The sequence below is a fragment of the Zeus faber genome, assembly GCF_960531495.2.
Source record: "Zeus faber genome assembly, chromosome: 18".
NCBI lineage: Eukaryota > Metazoa > Chordata > Actinopteri > Zeiformes > Zeidae > Zeus > Zeus faber.
In genome coordinates this window covers 20668168-20684838 of record NC_137210.1, presented here as the reverse complement: position 1 = coordinate 20684838, position 16671 = coordinate 20668168, and the positions used below count along the sequence as shown (strand labels likewise).

The 16671-nt window shown below is 41.0% G+C and overlaps 1 protein-coding gene across 1 annotated transcript in view; it reads left to right on the top strand.

Annotated features, from left to right (window-relative positions):
• Nucleotides 1-550: 550 nt before the first annotated feature.
• Nucleotides 551-16671, top strand: part of epb41l5 (erythrocyte membrane protein band 4.1 like 5) — a gene marked incomplete at its 3' end in the record, with an annotated part of 44668 nt that continues 28547 nt past the window's right edge. The window contains exons 1-8 of the mRNA XM_080018891.1: nucleotides 551-629; nucleotides 1839-2063; nucleotides 12561-12665; nucleotides 13336-13378; nucleotides 13955-14033; nucleotides 15328-15372; nucleotides 15725-15777; nucleotides 16291-16411. Coding sequence (XP_079875017.1) covers nucleotides 1884-2063; nucleotides 12561-12665; nucleotides 13336-13378; nucleotides 13955-14033; nucleotides 15328-15372; nucleotides 15725-15777; nucleotides 16291-16411 — 626 coding nt within the window. The 5' untranslated portion in view covers nucleotides 551-629; nucleotides 1839-1883. The remainder of the gene's footprint in view (nucleotides 630-1838; nucleotides 2064-12560; nucleotides 12666-13335; nucleotides 13379-13954; nucleotides 14034-15327; nucleotides 15373-15724; nucleotides 15778-16290; nucleotides 16412-16671) is intronic.

Below are 16671 nucleotides of genomic sequence, written 5' to 3'. Positions count from 1 at the left end.
TGGAACCTGCAGTTCTCCAGCCGACCAGTGGGGGGGGGGGAGCAGCAGCTGAATGCATTGTGGACGACAACGTCGTGGGCGAACTCGAAACCGATTCAAGTTTTTCGCTGGGAAGTTAAGAAAATCCGAAGCTTTCGAAGGACGCGTCGAACGAGCAATCGCTGTCGTGGTGATTGGCATTGATTTGTATCTCAGGAGAAACGGCAGGAGCCGTTCCGTGACCTCTTAACCCCTATTCCCCGGTCAGGTTATACTGGACGCCATTCGGGAAAATTTGAAATTAATCAAAAAAAAAAAAATAAATACTTGCAATAATAAAATGTGACAAAATCGATCATTTAAATACATACCTAATAATAATAATACAAATAAAAAACAGATAAACGCCATATTGTCCCTTTAAAAATGCTAATCACGCCTTGTTGGGGATTTGGCGTGACGTCACGTCCGGAGGGAACCCCGCCTCCCACTCCTTGTTGGTGGACTTGAGGCTGGAGCTGCGGTTTGCGTCTGGAAAGCCACCAAAGTCCTTCCAAAAATGGGGATTTGAAGCGCTTTCCCTCCAGCCCGGGACCATGCAAGAGGACGTGCTGCTGCTGTGATTCCACCCACCGCTGTGCGCTTTTTTTGTGAGTATTAATCCGGGAGTTTTGTGTGGGGGGGGGGGGGGGGGGGGATCTACAAGTGGGAACTACGTACTGCGGAGCCTTCTCGTCATCAGCGGCAGCTTGGAGGCTACGGGGTGCGCTCGTTTTGTCAGGCCGGGGCGCCTCGCGGCGGTCACGTCGTCGATGTCGAGCCCGGCACCGCCCCGCCGCCGGCGTCCGGGTGCAACAAAGCAGGCGCTCAGCAAGTCGGCGCAACCTGTTGCCGCTCCGAGGCCGGTTTGATGCCTCGTCAATGGGCGGAAAGATGGATGGAAAGTTCGATGAATGGATGAATAAATAGATAAATGGGTAAATAGATGGATGGATGGATGGAAAGATCGATCGATAGATGTATGGATGGATGGATGGCTTGATAGATATGCACACACGTTATTTATCCCGGGAAGGAAATAAAGCTAACGGTGTTACTGCAGCACACATCAAAACACCAGGCAATAATAATAATAAAGTAGTCACAATATAAAATGGAAATATGTGATGAACCTAAGAGACAAAAATGAAATGAAGAACGGAAATAGTTGGCAATATGCAATACTTAATGAAGTTAAATATACAGTACATATAAACTTGTATAAAGTACATACTAGCTAGTACTACGAGTAGCTTTAGCTTTCCAACGGGTTGCCTCAAGATTCAAAGTTTTATTTGTCGGTGCTTAACAATAGAGGAAGCATCGTGATGGGAATGAAACTTGTAATTAGGTAATAGAAACACAAGTTGCCCTGGGGAATCAAGCTAAAGTGACTACAACCAAGTTAAATAGGCTCAATTGAGTTCAAGCAAAATACACAAGTTGAATGTTAACATACATGAAGAAAACAACTACATCCAAATCGGTCTATCGCTTTTTTCCATCTCTTTATCGCTTTTTTCCATCTCTTTATTGAGAACCGTTGTCTCAAAAAGGATTTTGGACCATTCTAAAAGGATTGAAGTTTAGTGCGGGTCGAGAACAGGGCTGGGCAATATTTCAATATTTTTATATGGAACTAGATAGTGACACAGCTTTAGTTTTTTGTAATATTGTGAATTTTTAGGTGTTGTCGTTAAGGGTGTTTTACAGTGACTTATTACATTTTTTTCAACTACATAGACTGTTCTAGCTGTCCCAACCAACGCGCCTGGTCTTAATATCCGCATTACTCATGAGCGTATACCTCTCCTTTGCAGGTACGGTAGCGTGACTCCCCCTCCTCACCCCCTCCCACAGTCAACATGCTGAGTTTCCTGCGCAGGACACTGGGGCGGCGCTCCATCCGGAAACACGCAGAGAAGAGCCGCCTGCGGGAAGCCCAGCGCGCTACCACGCACATCCCTGCCGCCGGGGACGCCACGTCCGTCATCACCTGCCGCGTGTCTCTGCTGGACGGGTCGGACGTCAGCGTCGACCTGCCGGTAAGGGAGCCATGACTCCTGTCCGGGGGGGAGGGGTTCTACGTATCTGGACATGCTTGGAGTGCTGGCTTTGCAAAAAAGCCAGCCAGATCTGATCATAACACCCCCGAGACCAGATCTAGGGGTGTTATGATTTCAGTTTAAGCTTCTCTCAATTGAGATGCTATTGGACAAGAGTAGAGGAACTGTTTACATTGGCCCATCAGTGGGAGTGGGAGGGGTCGAGATCCACAAACGTAGAAAGAATGGAGTGAAGTGAGTTTAAGTTGAATTAATGGAACTACTGAGTGAAGTTTCAACTAGGGCCGGCCGATAGTGTCAAGAACAATATTTTACCTTCATGCCTCGATATTGATATTTATTAAAATATTTACACACAAGAAATTTCTGAAAAACAAGACCACTACTATGACTACTACTCCTAATAATAACTTAGAAGAAACCCATGGGCACTTTGCAAAGAAAAAAAAATAAAAAGTCATTCGTAGCGTGGATATTATAACAAGCAGATAAGTACTGGTTAGAACAGCTAGAAAAGTCCATGAATTTGAAAAAATGTAATTTCTTTAATCTAATGCAGTCTTAAAGACGACGTTTAACTAGATCACAATATTACAACAACCGAAATCCAAGACGATATCGAGACTCGTTTCATAATGTTGTTACTAGCCCTACTTGCAACAGGTAGACTTGAGCTGCAAGATACCCTTCTTCATCAAGTTCACAGCTCATTCCGATGTGATTTGTGTCACAAATGCAATTGGAATATTTTTGTCTACTGCCTTGAAACCATTTTATGTGGTGTATGCGTTTCAGAGTAGAACCCATTTTCAGCACTAAAATGTGGCCTCTGTAGTATAATGAGTAGGGGCTGTCATGATTCTCCAAATCCACTACTTGATTTGATTTTCGATTTAAACACAGATTTTTTTCAGCACTGACATCTATACCATTGTTCGACTGTCGAGTCTTGATTTTTAAAGGAAAACACTTGTTTCTCAATAGGCAACTTTTATTTGAATATTATAAATTATAACAAAAATAGGATATTTAAACAACACACCTAAACCATTAAGAGCTTTTGGAAAACAAGATTTGTAATAATAAACAATAAGTTACTTATTACACTACTTTTAATTACCTCGCGGTCCCGGCACGGTTTGCGAGCCGGTGGTTGAGAACCTCTACACTAGAGGACATTCCATCGGTGATGGTCGGGTTTATCTCGCACTTTCATCGCCACGTCTTTGGAATTACTGGACATTCTGGTCAAAGGCGAACTCTCCCTTGTACACACAGTGAAATGCCGGAAGAGAGGGAAATGCGCTGGTGCACTGACTTCACACACCATTACCGGGAATATCTCTCTCTAATGTGCGTTCACTGTGCAACAAGATGGAAGAACTTATATTGACTTCCGTGTGTGTGTGTGTGTGTGTGTGTGTGTGTGTGTGTGTGTGTGTGTGTGTGTGTGTGTGTGTGTGTGTGTGTGTGTGTGTGTGTGTGTGTGTGTGTGTGTGTGTGTGTGTGTTAAGATGTCACTATGAGTACTGCTGATCACCTGTAATTCCATAATCCCCTCTGGGAACACACATGGTCACATGACACGTCGGGTGCATGGCCAAGTCACCTTTTTTTCCTTATTTATAAAGCATGTTTAAAAGTCACTGGTGGAGACCAACATGCTACCAAGCTTCAGATTTTAGCTATAGTGATTGAATGAATTAATTAAAATACAATTCTGAGTTAAACCTAAGTGACAATTAGATAAATAAGGGTAAAACACAGGGAGGTACACAAAGCTAGAAGTACCTGGCTACGGCAGACCTCGATCCATTTCAAATGCCAAAGAGAAAAAATGGGATTTCATCTTTCATAATTTTGGGGTTCTAATATAAAGGTGTGAACAGAATTACAGTTTCTCTTACTTTTTCCTATGACTATTTTACTTTCCATTTTCCTGTGCTCTTCCTGTCTTCCCTTTCTGCTGCTTTCTCTCTATTATAGTCCTTCTAACAACTGTGTGATGGTATAACATATCTGCTTCATTTATTTTTTTCTTCCTCGTTGTACTCCACTATCCGATTTGCTGGGTTGGAATTTGTCTGAAATTCCACTTGTCAAACCTTCCAACATTCCAGCAAGGCCAATATCCTTCTGGTATTTCACTTTCCTGTAGGACAACTTTGAGCCTTTTGAATTTAGCCAACTGAAACACATCTAATTTTGATATAGAGAGTGGTTCTCTGCTCTGTTTTGATAACATTACAAATATTGTTGGAATTGCAATAGCACTAGGTATAAGTGATTCTTTATCGGATAATCAGTAGTTACTTATTGTTTTACTCTAGATGCTAGCTGGATATGATTATTTTTTTTTTTTTATGGATTTCTAAACGTGTGACTAAATACATTGATGTCTACACTGTTGACACAGGATTTTACAAGTGATTTCCAAACTCAAGTCTAAAAGTTTGTTATCAAACATAATATTACAGCAAGTGTTTTCATGTGGGCAATGAAAAGCTTATACTTTTTGTTAATTCTCAACAGTGTGAATGTATTATTAGTTGCAAAACAAGTGTACTAACTTAAAACAACATAAACAAGGTAAAGAAGTTACATTAAGTAAAAAAAAGAAATGGTATTGGCTCAAATAATGGTGAAATTAGAATATACAAATCTAAGCGAAATGTACAAAAAACAAAGCTTTAAGAACAGCAAAATTTAGCAGCCACAAGCAGAGAGAATTAATTTGAGATAAAACTGAACAGCAAAGTGAATGCTTAAGTGTAAACATAGATGGGGGGCGTGTGTGTGCGTGCGTGCGTGTGATTTAACGCACAGTACATTAAGTTATGGTACATCAAATTGACTTTTCTTCTTCTATGAGCCAGAAAATTCAGATGAAACCTTACTCCTCTTATGTCTCCGGGATGTTTTTCTCCCATGCACTCGCTTCTTCCTCAAAGAGCTTTTGTAATTTCCAAGTCTATCCATCATGTTTATTGTTGGTTGGTCGGTGAGATTTACAGGCTCTTAAACAGAGTTGGCCGCTGTGAAGTTTTAACGCTGCATTATACTGACAGTGTTAATTGTTCTTGACGAGCACCATTTAAGGACACAGCGCCTCTATGCTTTAAACTCTGACAGCACATGTCTGTGTTTGATTAACAATAATGTCTGAATACATTTTGAAGGCCCTGTGTGCAGTTATATTTGGTCACCTGTGATCATCTTGATTCTCACCTCCGGCTGAAAATATATCATGATTCCACTTAATTTACGTAAAATGTTCCTAAAATATCCATCTTTAGTTTTAGCTCAATGATGTGCATGTGCAGTTTGTGTAGAATGTGCTGATTGGTGGGCCTTGTTGGCCACTCTGTTTTTGCAGTTGCATCACCATTTAAAAAAAGAAGAAAAAAAAAAAGTTTCAGTCTTTGATGTTTTGGTTCTCCTGAGATCCATGTCTAGTAAGCAAAGCAAGGAGTAAAGAAAATAAAACAAACATGGGTAAGTTATATCCTATTTGACGCCCAAAGGGCCTTGTTTTTGACAAGTGGAAGTTTTCTGGCCTGTATTTTTGTGACTGTGTGTGTGATCTCTTACATGAAAAACAGCACCAAAAGTTTCCACGTTTACCCCCAAATAATCTGCCAACACTAACCTCTAACGATCAAGGTGGAAATCTGAAGTTGGATTCAGGCAATATGTCCTTTTTTAATTTTGATTTTTGAACTTGAAATAATTTTTAACCTTTGCCTGTAGCTGAAAGCATAGAAACAGTCGAGGCACCAATTGAGCGTCTAATTGGTTAAAAGTTGAAGAACCTTGTGGCATTTGTCCACCCATAGGGAATCTTGGTTTCCTTTGTTCAACTATTCTGTGTGATCTGCTCCAAAATGCTTTCTTGTCTGGGAACCAAGCTACACTGAAGTATACCAGAACAGTGTGAACACAAAGCAGCATGAACACAAAGCGGGGCAACCCCACTGGTTAATAGAAAGAAGCTGAGATGGCGCAGACCTCCTCCTCTATCAGCTTCAGCCAAACTTATCATTTAGATAAACAGTCTGTGGAACTGCTGGTAAACTTAGCGCAGTGCTGGCTGTCACTGACCCTTTGCCTGATATGGAGGCATGTCACTGTCTGTGGTCATCAATTACAGTCAGAATGAAATGTATTCGCAAAGTGTGGTTCACATACAATTATTTAACTCATTACAACGGTGCTCAAAGGTTAAATAGTCATGGGACTCTTATATAATAATGAATGTACATTCCAGGATTAATGACCAGATATATGAATATACATGACATGGCTATGCTAAGATGTGTATTCTCAGAATAGTCCAGTATTGCATGCATGAAAAGAGCAAAATAAAAAAACTAGGAGTTCTGACGAGTCTTGAACCAGTTACAAACTGGTCAAATTATTAGTGTAGAGTAGCGTTGCGTCCCTTGCTTGGAACAATCAACACAAAAAAATTTAGAACTATTAGAAAAAATTGAAATAACATTACAAATAATACAAAATAATGCCAAGTGTCACACACAAAGGGTAACTAAACAAGTAACTAAGGTATAACCTGAAATCGGATGAATTGGGGAAATTATGAGATATTCAGACAAATACGTGGCAAGTCACATAGACCACACTGTGGTCAACCATGACAGCCTAGGATCATTTGATTGGTGGGTTGGGACCTGAATTTTATGAACCAATAGTGGAACCGCCTCAGATCATCCTCTCTTTGACCTCTGCTTGTCATTGGTCAGGTTGTGGCTCATTTCCCCCTTCGGAAACCAATCATTGGTCATATCTTGTGCAGTCTGCCTGCTCCTGTGTTGTAGTTGGATCCGGTTATAAATACAAAGACATGGTTATCAGCCAAGAATGTGTTGGTTTTTTTGGCTGAAGCGCTGTGGCTGACCACACAGTGCAGCCTGTTTCAAAAGATGTTGAGGTGGTTGTAAATAACCAGACATGGACTGAAGCTGAATAGAACTCATTGACGTGTGTGTGTGTGTGTGTGTGTGTGTGAGACCCTTTCTGGTATGTGTGGCTATTGGCCACCCGGGGCTGTTTCCCTGGGAAACCTCTGTGATGCAGCAGCCATGTCCACACATAGTCTTGTGATATACCTCCTGTATCACACATGCATCCATGTACCTTTTTTTTTTTTTTTCTTAATTTGTTTTATCCTCTGGAACTCCCTCCCCTGCTTTTACAGTCCCCACCTACTCACTCCTTCCTCCCATGCTCTAATCTGAAATTCAATGTAACACTCTCACACAGTGCCAACCAAGTGCCTTGTCTGTTGCCTTAAGGATACATATTTCTCCTTAGGTGCAGTTAAGTGTGTGCAGTTAATCCGTTGACATGCATGCTGCAGGGTTTTCCAGGTAACCATGAGCTGGCAGATGGGCTGATGTTCAAACCTCCAAAAATTTAACAGTGGGATAAAACCTACAAGCGCTGCCCAAAATAATACTTATCCATTTAACAAGGTATGTTTTCCAGGAATTGTTTTCAAATCCAGGAACATATTGACCTGAATTTGCCCCCAGGGGTTACTGCAGTTATAGCTCGTGGACATGTAGTAGTTGGTGGACAGATTGCCAGAAGAGGTTTAGCATTTGGGGTTTGAGTTGGTAGTTTCTCAAAATGGCATATCTAGTCATACACATGTACACTCAACAGGGTGTGTGTATGCATGTGTATGATTTGGCTCTGTGCAGCAATATGCCTTTTTTTTTTTTCAGTCTGAATGGTTTTCCACCCCTGAACTACATGTACACCTGCTGAACCTGGCTACTAAAATTGGCTGTTAAAGTAAATTATTTTGAATAAAATCATCAGATTTTAGAAAGAGAACATCTAGAGACTGAGATGTAGCCTGCATTGACTGACAGAAAGACAGGCTGGCGGAGAGAGAAACCGTTCTTCTGAATGAAGTATGGCTGCAAACATCAGGGGAACAAATATTGCAAGAACCATTACAAGGCCTTGGGTGCAGCAAAACACAAACACTACACCACACACACATACAAGCACACAATGAGTCCTTTGTACTCCCTCTCCCAGGATGCATTGTCAGCCATGCCAGCTAGCATGGGGCCGGCCTCCCCGGGCTCCCCAGGAGAGAGGGGGGGAGAGAGAGGTTGTGTTTTTGCTGGGTTGTGACTGCTTATGTGGAATCGACCTAGGAAAGGTCTAGGTCTTCATTCTGCTCAGCTCTGCTCCATCAATCTGGGCTCTGTCACTCCTTTTAAGTTTTTGTATTTCTTATTCTAAGCATTGCGGTATATCACTGGACTTTTGCATGCATCATTGGTATAGTTCCCAGCAGGTGGAGTTGTGTAAATGTCCTGTGGGCTCAGGTTCACAAACAACATTATAGGCAAACGTGTTGGATGTGGGGTGGAAACAGTCACTCCCACAAGTTGAGTGCAAAGAAAAGGCTGCCAAAGAAGGGTTGATTTGGTCAGTTGATGAGGGGAAAAAGGAGAGTTGGACAGGCCCTTAGCACTTCTGATGTGTCTCAGCCCTGAAGAATGTCTTTGATATGTAAGGATGGTCAATCGGATTCATACTGAAGAAATTAAAACTGCTTTGCATGCCCCCAACCCTCTTTTCACATAAAAAGTGGTCACAAACTGCGTTTTTGATCAATCTGATCGAGAATATTTATCATAAATCACACTCCTTCAGAGTGAGGTTAGAAAGAAAAAATATAAACTATTAAGAAAATTATAATTTTAATGTATTGAAAGTATTAATCCCCCTTGTTCAGCCCTCTGTTGAACCACCTCTTGCAATTAATACAGCCAGTAGTTTTTTTTGTCAAAGTCTCTTTTTCACATTGTGATGGAGCAAGATCTGCCCATTCCTCATTGCAAAATTGTTCAAGCTGTGCCAGGTTTGTTGGGGAGCAATTTTGAAGTCTTCCCTCAGGTGTCCACTGGGGTTAAGGTCAGGACTCTGACTGAGCCACTCAAGAACATCAATTTTTTTTCATTTGAAGCTACTCCAGCACTGCTCTGGCAGTGAGCTTTGGGTCATTGTCTTGCTGAAAGACAAAATTCCTCCCCAATCGAAGCTTTCTGGCAGAAGGGAGCAGGCTTTACCCAGGATCCCTCTGTATTGTGCACCACTCCTCTTCCTATCAGTCCTGACCAGACCAGCAGTCCGTGTTGCTGAAAGCCATTCCCATTAACATGGTGCTTCCACCATACTTTACAGTGAGCAGGGTTAAATCTGCTGATGTCAGAGTTGCCCCTTACATACTACTTGGTGTTCAAGCCAAAAAGTTCCACATAAGGCGTTGTCGCATCGAACAGTTCTGGGGACTCCCTTAGGGGATCTGCACTGGAACTCTTAAATGATGCTGAAGTGACGTAAGCCATTAGGCTTTCAGCGTGAGTTCTGTGTTGATTTAACTCTGTAACTTTTACTTATTTCACCTTATTAATTCACCAAAATCTGTTTCTGAACATATTTGAGGCGAGAAACAAGCAATCCAGTTGCTGAATCTTCACTCATATTAAATCTACAAGACGTAATTTAAAAGTTTGCTTCGACTTTGGTAAGGCTAGGGCACATATTGGAGCAGAGCAGAGAGATTTTGTTTCATTCAATTAATGTTGGAAAATAAATTAAATACATCTACAAAAAATATATACAATTTTTACTGGCTTTAATTTTTATTGGTTATTTTTTATTACCACTGAGTGTACATGGGCTGGTCTGCACCCAGAGCTATGCTACTCGATCGGGCAGACTGTCCTTTGTGCGCCGGGGGTGAGGGACCGTGGACAGAATTGTCTGGACCAATCGCCGTGCACTTAAATCACTGAAGGTTCCTCTTTTGCCAGTTAGGCCCTGGAGTAGGAGCTAAAATAGTCCCCTCAAAATGCAGTTCTAAGAACTACAAACATTCCTAGTTCCTGCAGTGCGGACACAAAAAAAAGGGACGGTTCCTCCAAACGTTCTTAAAACTATGAAAAAGTTCCTGCGGTGTGAAAACACTTATGTGTCATCAGACCACAAGACTTTCTGCCACATTGTAGTATTTTCCAAGTGGCTTCTTCCATGCAACTCCTTCATAAAGGCCCTTTTTGTGCAGTGTCTTGGAGAATGCTGAGCCACTAATATCATGCTCAATTTCACGAAGGGACTGCACTGAGCTCAGAAGCATGTTTCACGCCTTTTGAGATGGTCTGTACCCTTGCGCACCAAAATCTAGGAGTGCATTTCTGTGAAATTTGTATGTATTTCCACTGCGGTTAGCTGTCAACAAGGCTGCTCCGTTTACTCTAGCAGTGATATGTAGTAAAATGCTTATGAAGTGTTATGGCGGTGGAGATGGAAACATTAAAACAGATCAGTGGATAAAATGGTGTATTTCAGCAACTTTTTTTTCAATTTTGTGTTCTCAATGTGTCTTCTTTTGTGTTTTTGTATGAACACGATTAGAATCTAAGTATTCCACAGCCAAAGCAACAATTTATGCACTACTTTGTGTGTGGAAGGACATTGTGCCAAGCTGATGTTTTGGAATATGAAAACATGTTTGGAAAGGATTCTGTTTGTGATTGTGACGACGATAAAGATTGCAGATGAAACCGTGAAGAGAACTAGAGTGGGGATGGAAAGAAAGCCAGCAGGACTTTGGTTCCTGGCTAACAGCTTGTACCAGGCCCAGCAGACCAGAGGGTCACATGGTGTACGACTGTCTCTCTCTCTCACACACACACACACACACACACACACACACACACACACACACACACACACACACACCTCTCCTCTCCACCCTGCTCAACTGACGGGCGTCTGGGGCACTTCAACCCCCCTCTGTTACCACGGCAACCCCATTGCTGTGCCTCTTGCTGGGGCTTGGAAGTGTGGGTGTGTGGGGGTGGGGGTGCAAGCGAGTGAGATCTCCCAGTGCTGAGTGAAGGCCCGGCAGAGACTGGTACAGTGTGGCAAGACAGAGGAAACACCCAATCACACCTGGATCACTTCTCCTCTTCCTCCTCCCCCTCCTCTTCCAAACGTCTCCGGGAGTATCTCATTTAAATGGGTTGTCTCTTAATCGGAAGGTTGCTGGTTCAATCCCTGGCTCCTCCTCACAGCGTGCTGTAGTGTCCTTGAGCAATACACTTCACCCCTAATTCAGTGGTACTCAACCTTTATCAGCTCAGGAGCCACATTAACAAAAAATATTTAGCAAGAGCCAAATTTCTGAAACATCCCTTTCCTCCATCAAACCATTGTTCATTTTGCATAATGCAAATAAGGCTACAAGTAATATGTTATTAAGGAATGAAAAGCAAGATGTATGCAATCATTAGAATTTATTATTACCATTACCAATTTATTATTACCATGTTTTTATTACCATTGCAACCACAAATGTATTATGATACACAAATTATTATAATACACATTTGTATAATTATATATTATTATACAAACCGGAAATAAAGTAGAGAAAGCGATGAGCTAACTCTACTGCACATGTCTGCTGCGGCTGCTGAGTTTTTTCCCTGCAGTGGTAGATGCCATGTTCTGTGGAATATCGCACTTAAATTAAGTTAAATGGCTTAAATAAAATACGTTAATTGATCTAAAAAGTTTTTTTTATTTTCCAACCGGCTGTTGTGGCGCTTGTAGCGTGGAAGTCGATGAAGGATTTGGACACGTTGGTCTCGCGTGGTGCGGTTGGTCCAGTGATAAGTTGATCCAGGTGATTACTTATATCTGGTAATAACATAATTAAATTTAAATGATTAATAATAAAATTGACACTGGAAACCAGGTGATCAGCCATTGATCACTCCCAGATCTGTGTCTAATGGGAAATTCAGTTTTAAATACTACAATGTCTCCCAAATGTATTGAAATACTCTTTTAGAATTATTTTTATTTAATTTTAATTAACACTTTAAAAGAGTCACAACTTGTTATAAAAGAGGCGTATGTATGCTGCTCACAAGCCGCGAGCAGCATACATACGCCCTAATTGCTCTTGATGGCTGCGTTCATCAGTGTATGTATAATTGTAAGTTGCTTTGGAGAAAAGCGTCTGCTAAATGATGACGTTAAGAAAAAACAACTTAATGTTTTGAGTCAGTCATAGGCTTTTGACTAGACATGGCCCCCATCCCATAACAGCAAAAAATACAGTAAGAAAAATGTAAGTAAGAATGGATCCTCTGGCAAATCTTGTGATATGGTTGGTTATATTTTTGTGAAAGTTTTTTATTCCTGAAAAAAATGGTTCTGTACAAGTTGTGTTGTTGGCAATATATTTGTTCCTCTAGCTATTTGAGGTATTTGAGCATTATACTTTTAGATGACATCGAGTGCATCAATAAAAATAGCTTGACTCGTTTATTACAAACAATGCTATGCTATTGAATCCAAGGCAGAAAGAAAGATCACAGAAGATTAACTTTTTTTTTTTTTTTTGTCCGTCCTGTTCAGAAAAAAGCCAAAGGTGAGGAGTTGTTTGAACAGATCATGTATCATCTGGACATCGTGGAGAAGGACTATTTTGGACTACGGTTTATGGACTCTGCACAAGTGCCGGTAAGTAGGGAACTGTCATCATCTAATCCAAACTCGCCTTTGTTTGCTGTTTGCTGCTGACCATTGTGTGAGTGCACATTGACCCCCATTGAATGAATGTATTGACATATTACAATGCATTACATATGGCAAAAGTCATTGGTGTAGTATTTTAGTTTTTTCTGTTTTTAGTCATTATCTAATCAGCACAGTCTGGTGACAGATTCTGTACGATATCCAAGTCCCAAACGCTGTTCAGCCATTTTGACGTGAGACGTCAGACTGAGCAGCTGGTGGTTAACGGCCCTAAAGCGATTGGTTCTGGGTCTGTTGTCGGCAGGGGAGTCAGACTGAGCTCTGAGAGGCAAAACCCTTTCTACCCGGTCGGCCTGCCAGCGTCCCAGTCAGATCACACTGATACTCTGTGAAGGCCGAGGAGGGAGAGGGAGAAGGGGGGGGATTAAGGAATGTGGGGGAGTGTGTGTGTCTGTCTGTGTGCACACTTGTCTCTTTACAGTAGTTTGGAAGCACAATGTGTCTCAAGTCAAAAAGCAGGTGGCATAAACACGGTTATAAAGTAGACAAAATTCCTCTGTTGGATTGGTTTGATTCTCTTTCGTGAAATGTTGATCATTCTATTTGGATGTTTGGAAAAAGACAAAAATTACCATTTTTATCCTGTGTGTTTCAGCATTGGCTCGACGTGACAAAAAGCATCAAGAAACAAGTAAAAAGTAAGTGGACGCGAGCTCGTGTGGACTGTATACATTTACTTGAGTTGTGTTATTGGTAATTTTAATTCAGTTGTGGCACGCGTTGGGGCTGGGGACCCACAGGGGTCCCTCAAGAGGTTCCAGGGGGGCCCCCAGCAAAATGATTAATAGTTAAACCTCCCGTGATTTCATTTATCAAGACATTATAGAAAGGATAATAATGATTCATAGTTTCACTGTTCTCTCTCTAACTTTAGTATAGGCAGGTATGGAGGTTTGGACTGAATCATATCTTATAATAATAAAAACCTTCTCTGATCGGGGTCCCAGTGACTAAATCTTATCAGATGGGGTTCGTGGCCTAATGAGTATCAAATTGAGGGTCCTTGATATGAAGAAGGATGAGACCCACTGGTCCAAATGAATAAGAAAATATGGCTTCTAGAAAGATTTCTTACAATAAGAAGTTCGAAGCATTTTGCGGAGCTTTTATTTTAAAACTAGCACTTTGATCAGATTGAATGTACATGATGAAACCGCCTCTGGATTTTTAAACATAAAGTTAGTGTCACTTACTCTGGTTCTTGTTCTGTCTAGTTGGTCCTCCGTACTGCCTCCACATGAGGGTCAAGTTCTACTCCTCTGAGCCCAACAACCTGCACGAGGAGCTCACCAGGTGGACAGACACACACTCTTACAGCCACAAGAGAACATTTATACTTTTTGTTTGTTTGATTTTGTTGTTTTTTTACACTTGTGGGTCTTTTCAGATTTTCATATCCCTATACAGTAGGTTTTATAATCAAATTTGTTTTTATTATTATTTTTTTTAACCTGTGCTGTCATCATGCGGGGTATACAACAAAGAGCATTTGTATGCCATTGCATCTAGGACAGAGTTAGTCGGCAAGTGGAGTTCAAGTTCTCAACCTGCAATGCAACTCTTTATTAATTCTTGAATCATCATAGTTTTTATAATCTTGCAAACCAGTAACAAATACGCTGTATTAATAATATATATTTTTTTATTTCCGTTTAATTGGAAATGGAAGTCATCGTCTATGATTTTTTTTTTTGTCTTAAGTAGGCTAAGCCTTCAGAGATTTGAAGAGCAGGTACAACTTTTTCATTGCCAATTTACGAGTTTTGTTTTTAAGTGTGGGATGATTATTGACCCGCTTCCATTACTTCTGCTGAACCATATTGACTTAAAAAGTTACTTAAGCTGCTTTCACACGTGAACTCCAGACAATGCCCGGATAATCAGGTCTGGACATTGTCCGGAGTTGCCCTTTCACACATGTAGTACACAACCAGAGATTGTCCCTGTCAGACGTGTTTACACCTACTGGAAATACTCAGTTTGGGTTGGGAGGGGGGAGGAGCCTGGGTGGAGCGTGCCGAGGCAGTACGCGCCGCTTGATGCTGCAGAGTTTTACAGCACACCCAAGATGGTGGAGGAAGCGACCAACTTATCAGTAATTGTGACTTTTTTTGCATTGATACTCCATGTATTTGGATGTATCCACAATATAAGCTGAAGAGTGCAGAGGAATACAAAGGAAAGGAATACGGAGCTGCTACGCTCCGTGCACAGAGATCCCACCGGAGAAAGAAAGCTGCAGCGTTGTGGATCCGCCACTTGGCATGATAGAGACGTTATCAACACGCGATTAAACTCTGTTTAATGTCCGGTCCAACTGATTCGGACATTTACATTCACACATACAACTCCTCTGGATAATTTCAGGGTTGCAGTGGATGCAGCTTTTAGAAAGTTACATCCAACATTCTTCTATGTGCCAAAAAACATTAAATAAAGTCTAATTTTTATGAATATTTCAGGTTTTCCTTTTCCAAATGTTTCCTCTTACTTCATAGAAAGATGATTTCATTGACAATTGGTGTCCGTTATGACAATTGTTGATTCCGTGGTGTGAATGTCTCATGTTTTATTATTTCTCTTCCAGATATCTCTTTGTATTACAGCTAAAACAGGACGTCCTCAGTGGCAAGTGAGTAGCTGTTGTGTCAGACCTATTACTTTTATACAAACTTACAATCAATATTCAAATATTTCAATGTAATATTTAAACACTGATATTTGAGCGAATAATGGACATGCATTCCTGCTAACTTCCATTAAGACACATTGTGCATACAAGAAGGAAAAAAAACTATTTTAACTATTTAACTATTTAACTATTTTAATATATATATATATATATATATATATATATATATATATATATATATATATATATATATATAAAATGGGAAACTTATCATTAAAGTTATTCCTCAATTTGGATGTCTAGCCATATGTTAACAAAGTTTAAATTTAATGATTTATTTATTTATTTTTAGGCTAGAGTGTCCGTTTGAGACCGTCGTGGAACTTGCTGCCTTCTCGTTACAAGGTAAGCATTCTTGAATTTTTTATATATTTTTTTACTTGTGGACCATGAACTTCCTGCAGTTATCTCAAGCCTTGAGCTAATCAGTTGGTACTTCCCAGACTGTATGCCAAAATCTGTACATTCTGAATGGAGTTGGAGTTTCTTGAGTGTTCGCTGACGTAGCGTTGTCCTAGAATGTTTCGGAAACTACGGGAGCGTTACTTGTTTTTTGGGAGTCTGCTTAAGGTCAGACCCTGCCAACAAGCGATTGGTGCTGTCCCCATAGCAACAATAAGGAATGTGCTAGTTGGCTCTACTTACTTAGTGGTGCACATCACTGTTTTACAACACGTTGAACACACAGCGGTAGCAGCCTGACCGTCAACAGGAACATCTATCTATCTCTCTGTCTGTAATGAAATTATCTCTGTGCATCTTTTTTAGCTGCTAACGATCTGCATGTTTACCTCTTAAGAGTGTGATCTCTCCTCGTATTGTACTGTGTCCAAATTACTGAATGTTCCGTGTTTTCAGCTGAATTGGGCGACTGCGATCCAGCAGAACACGGTCTGGACCTGGTGTCAGAGTTTCGCTTCATCCCTGAGCAGACTGAGGACATGGAGTTAGCTATTTACAACACATGGAAGGAGTGCAGGTAAAAATCCCACTCTGGGTCTCTCCTCCCTGAAATCCAGAAATGTTTCTCACCAACGGAATAAATTGAACTGTCAGCCGGCTCACCCCATGTGGTCCCACAGTATTTCCAGCCCTAGAAACAGAACGGTCTCTTCTAATCAGACAATCTAAAGTGGACTTTTAGACAGGATCCATCTGGAACATATCTGATAAATTTACTCTGCTGCTTCTCTTTATGGGAGCACGAATGTTGAATTTGGATCACGCGATTGTGTGAAC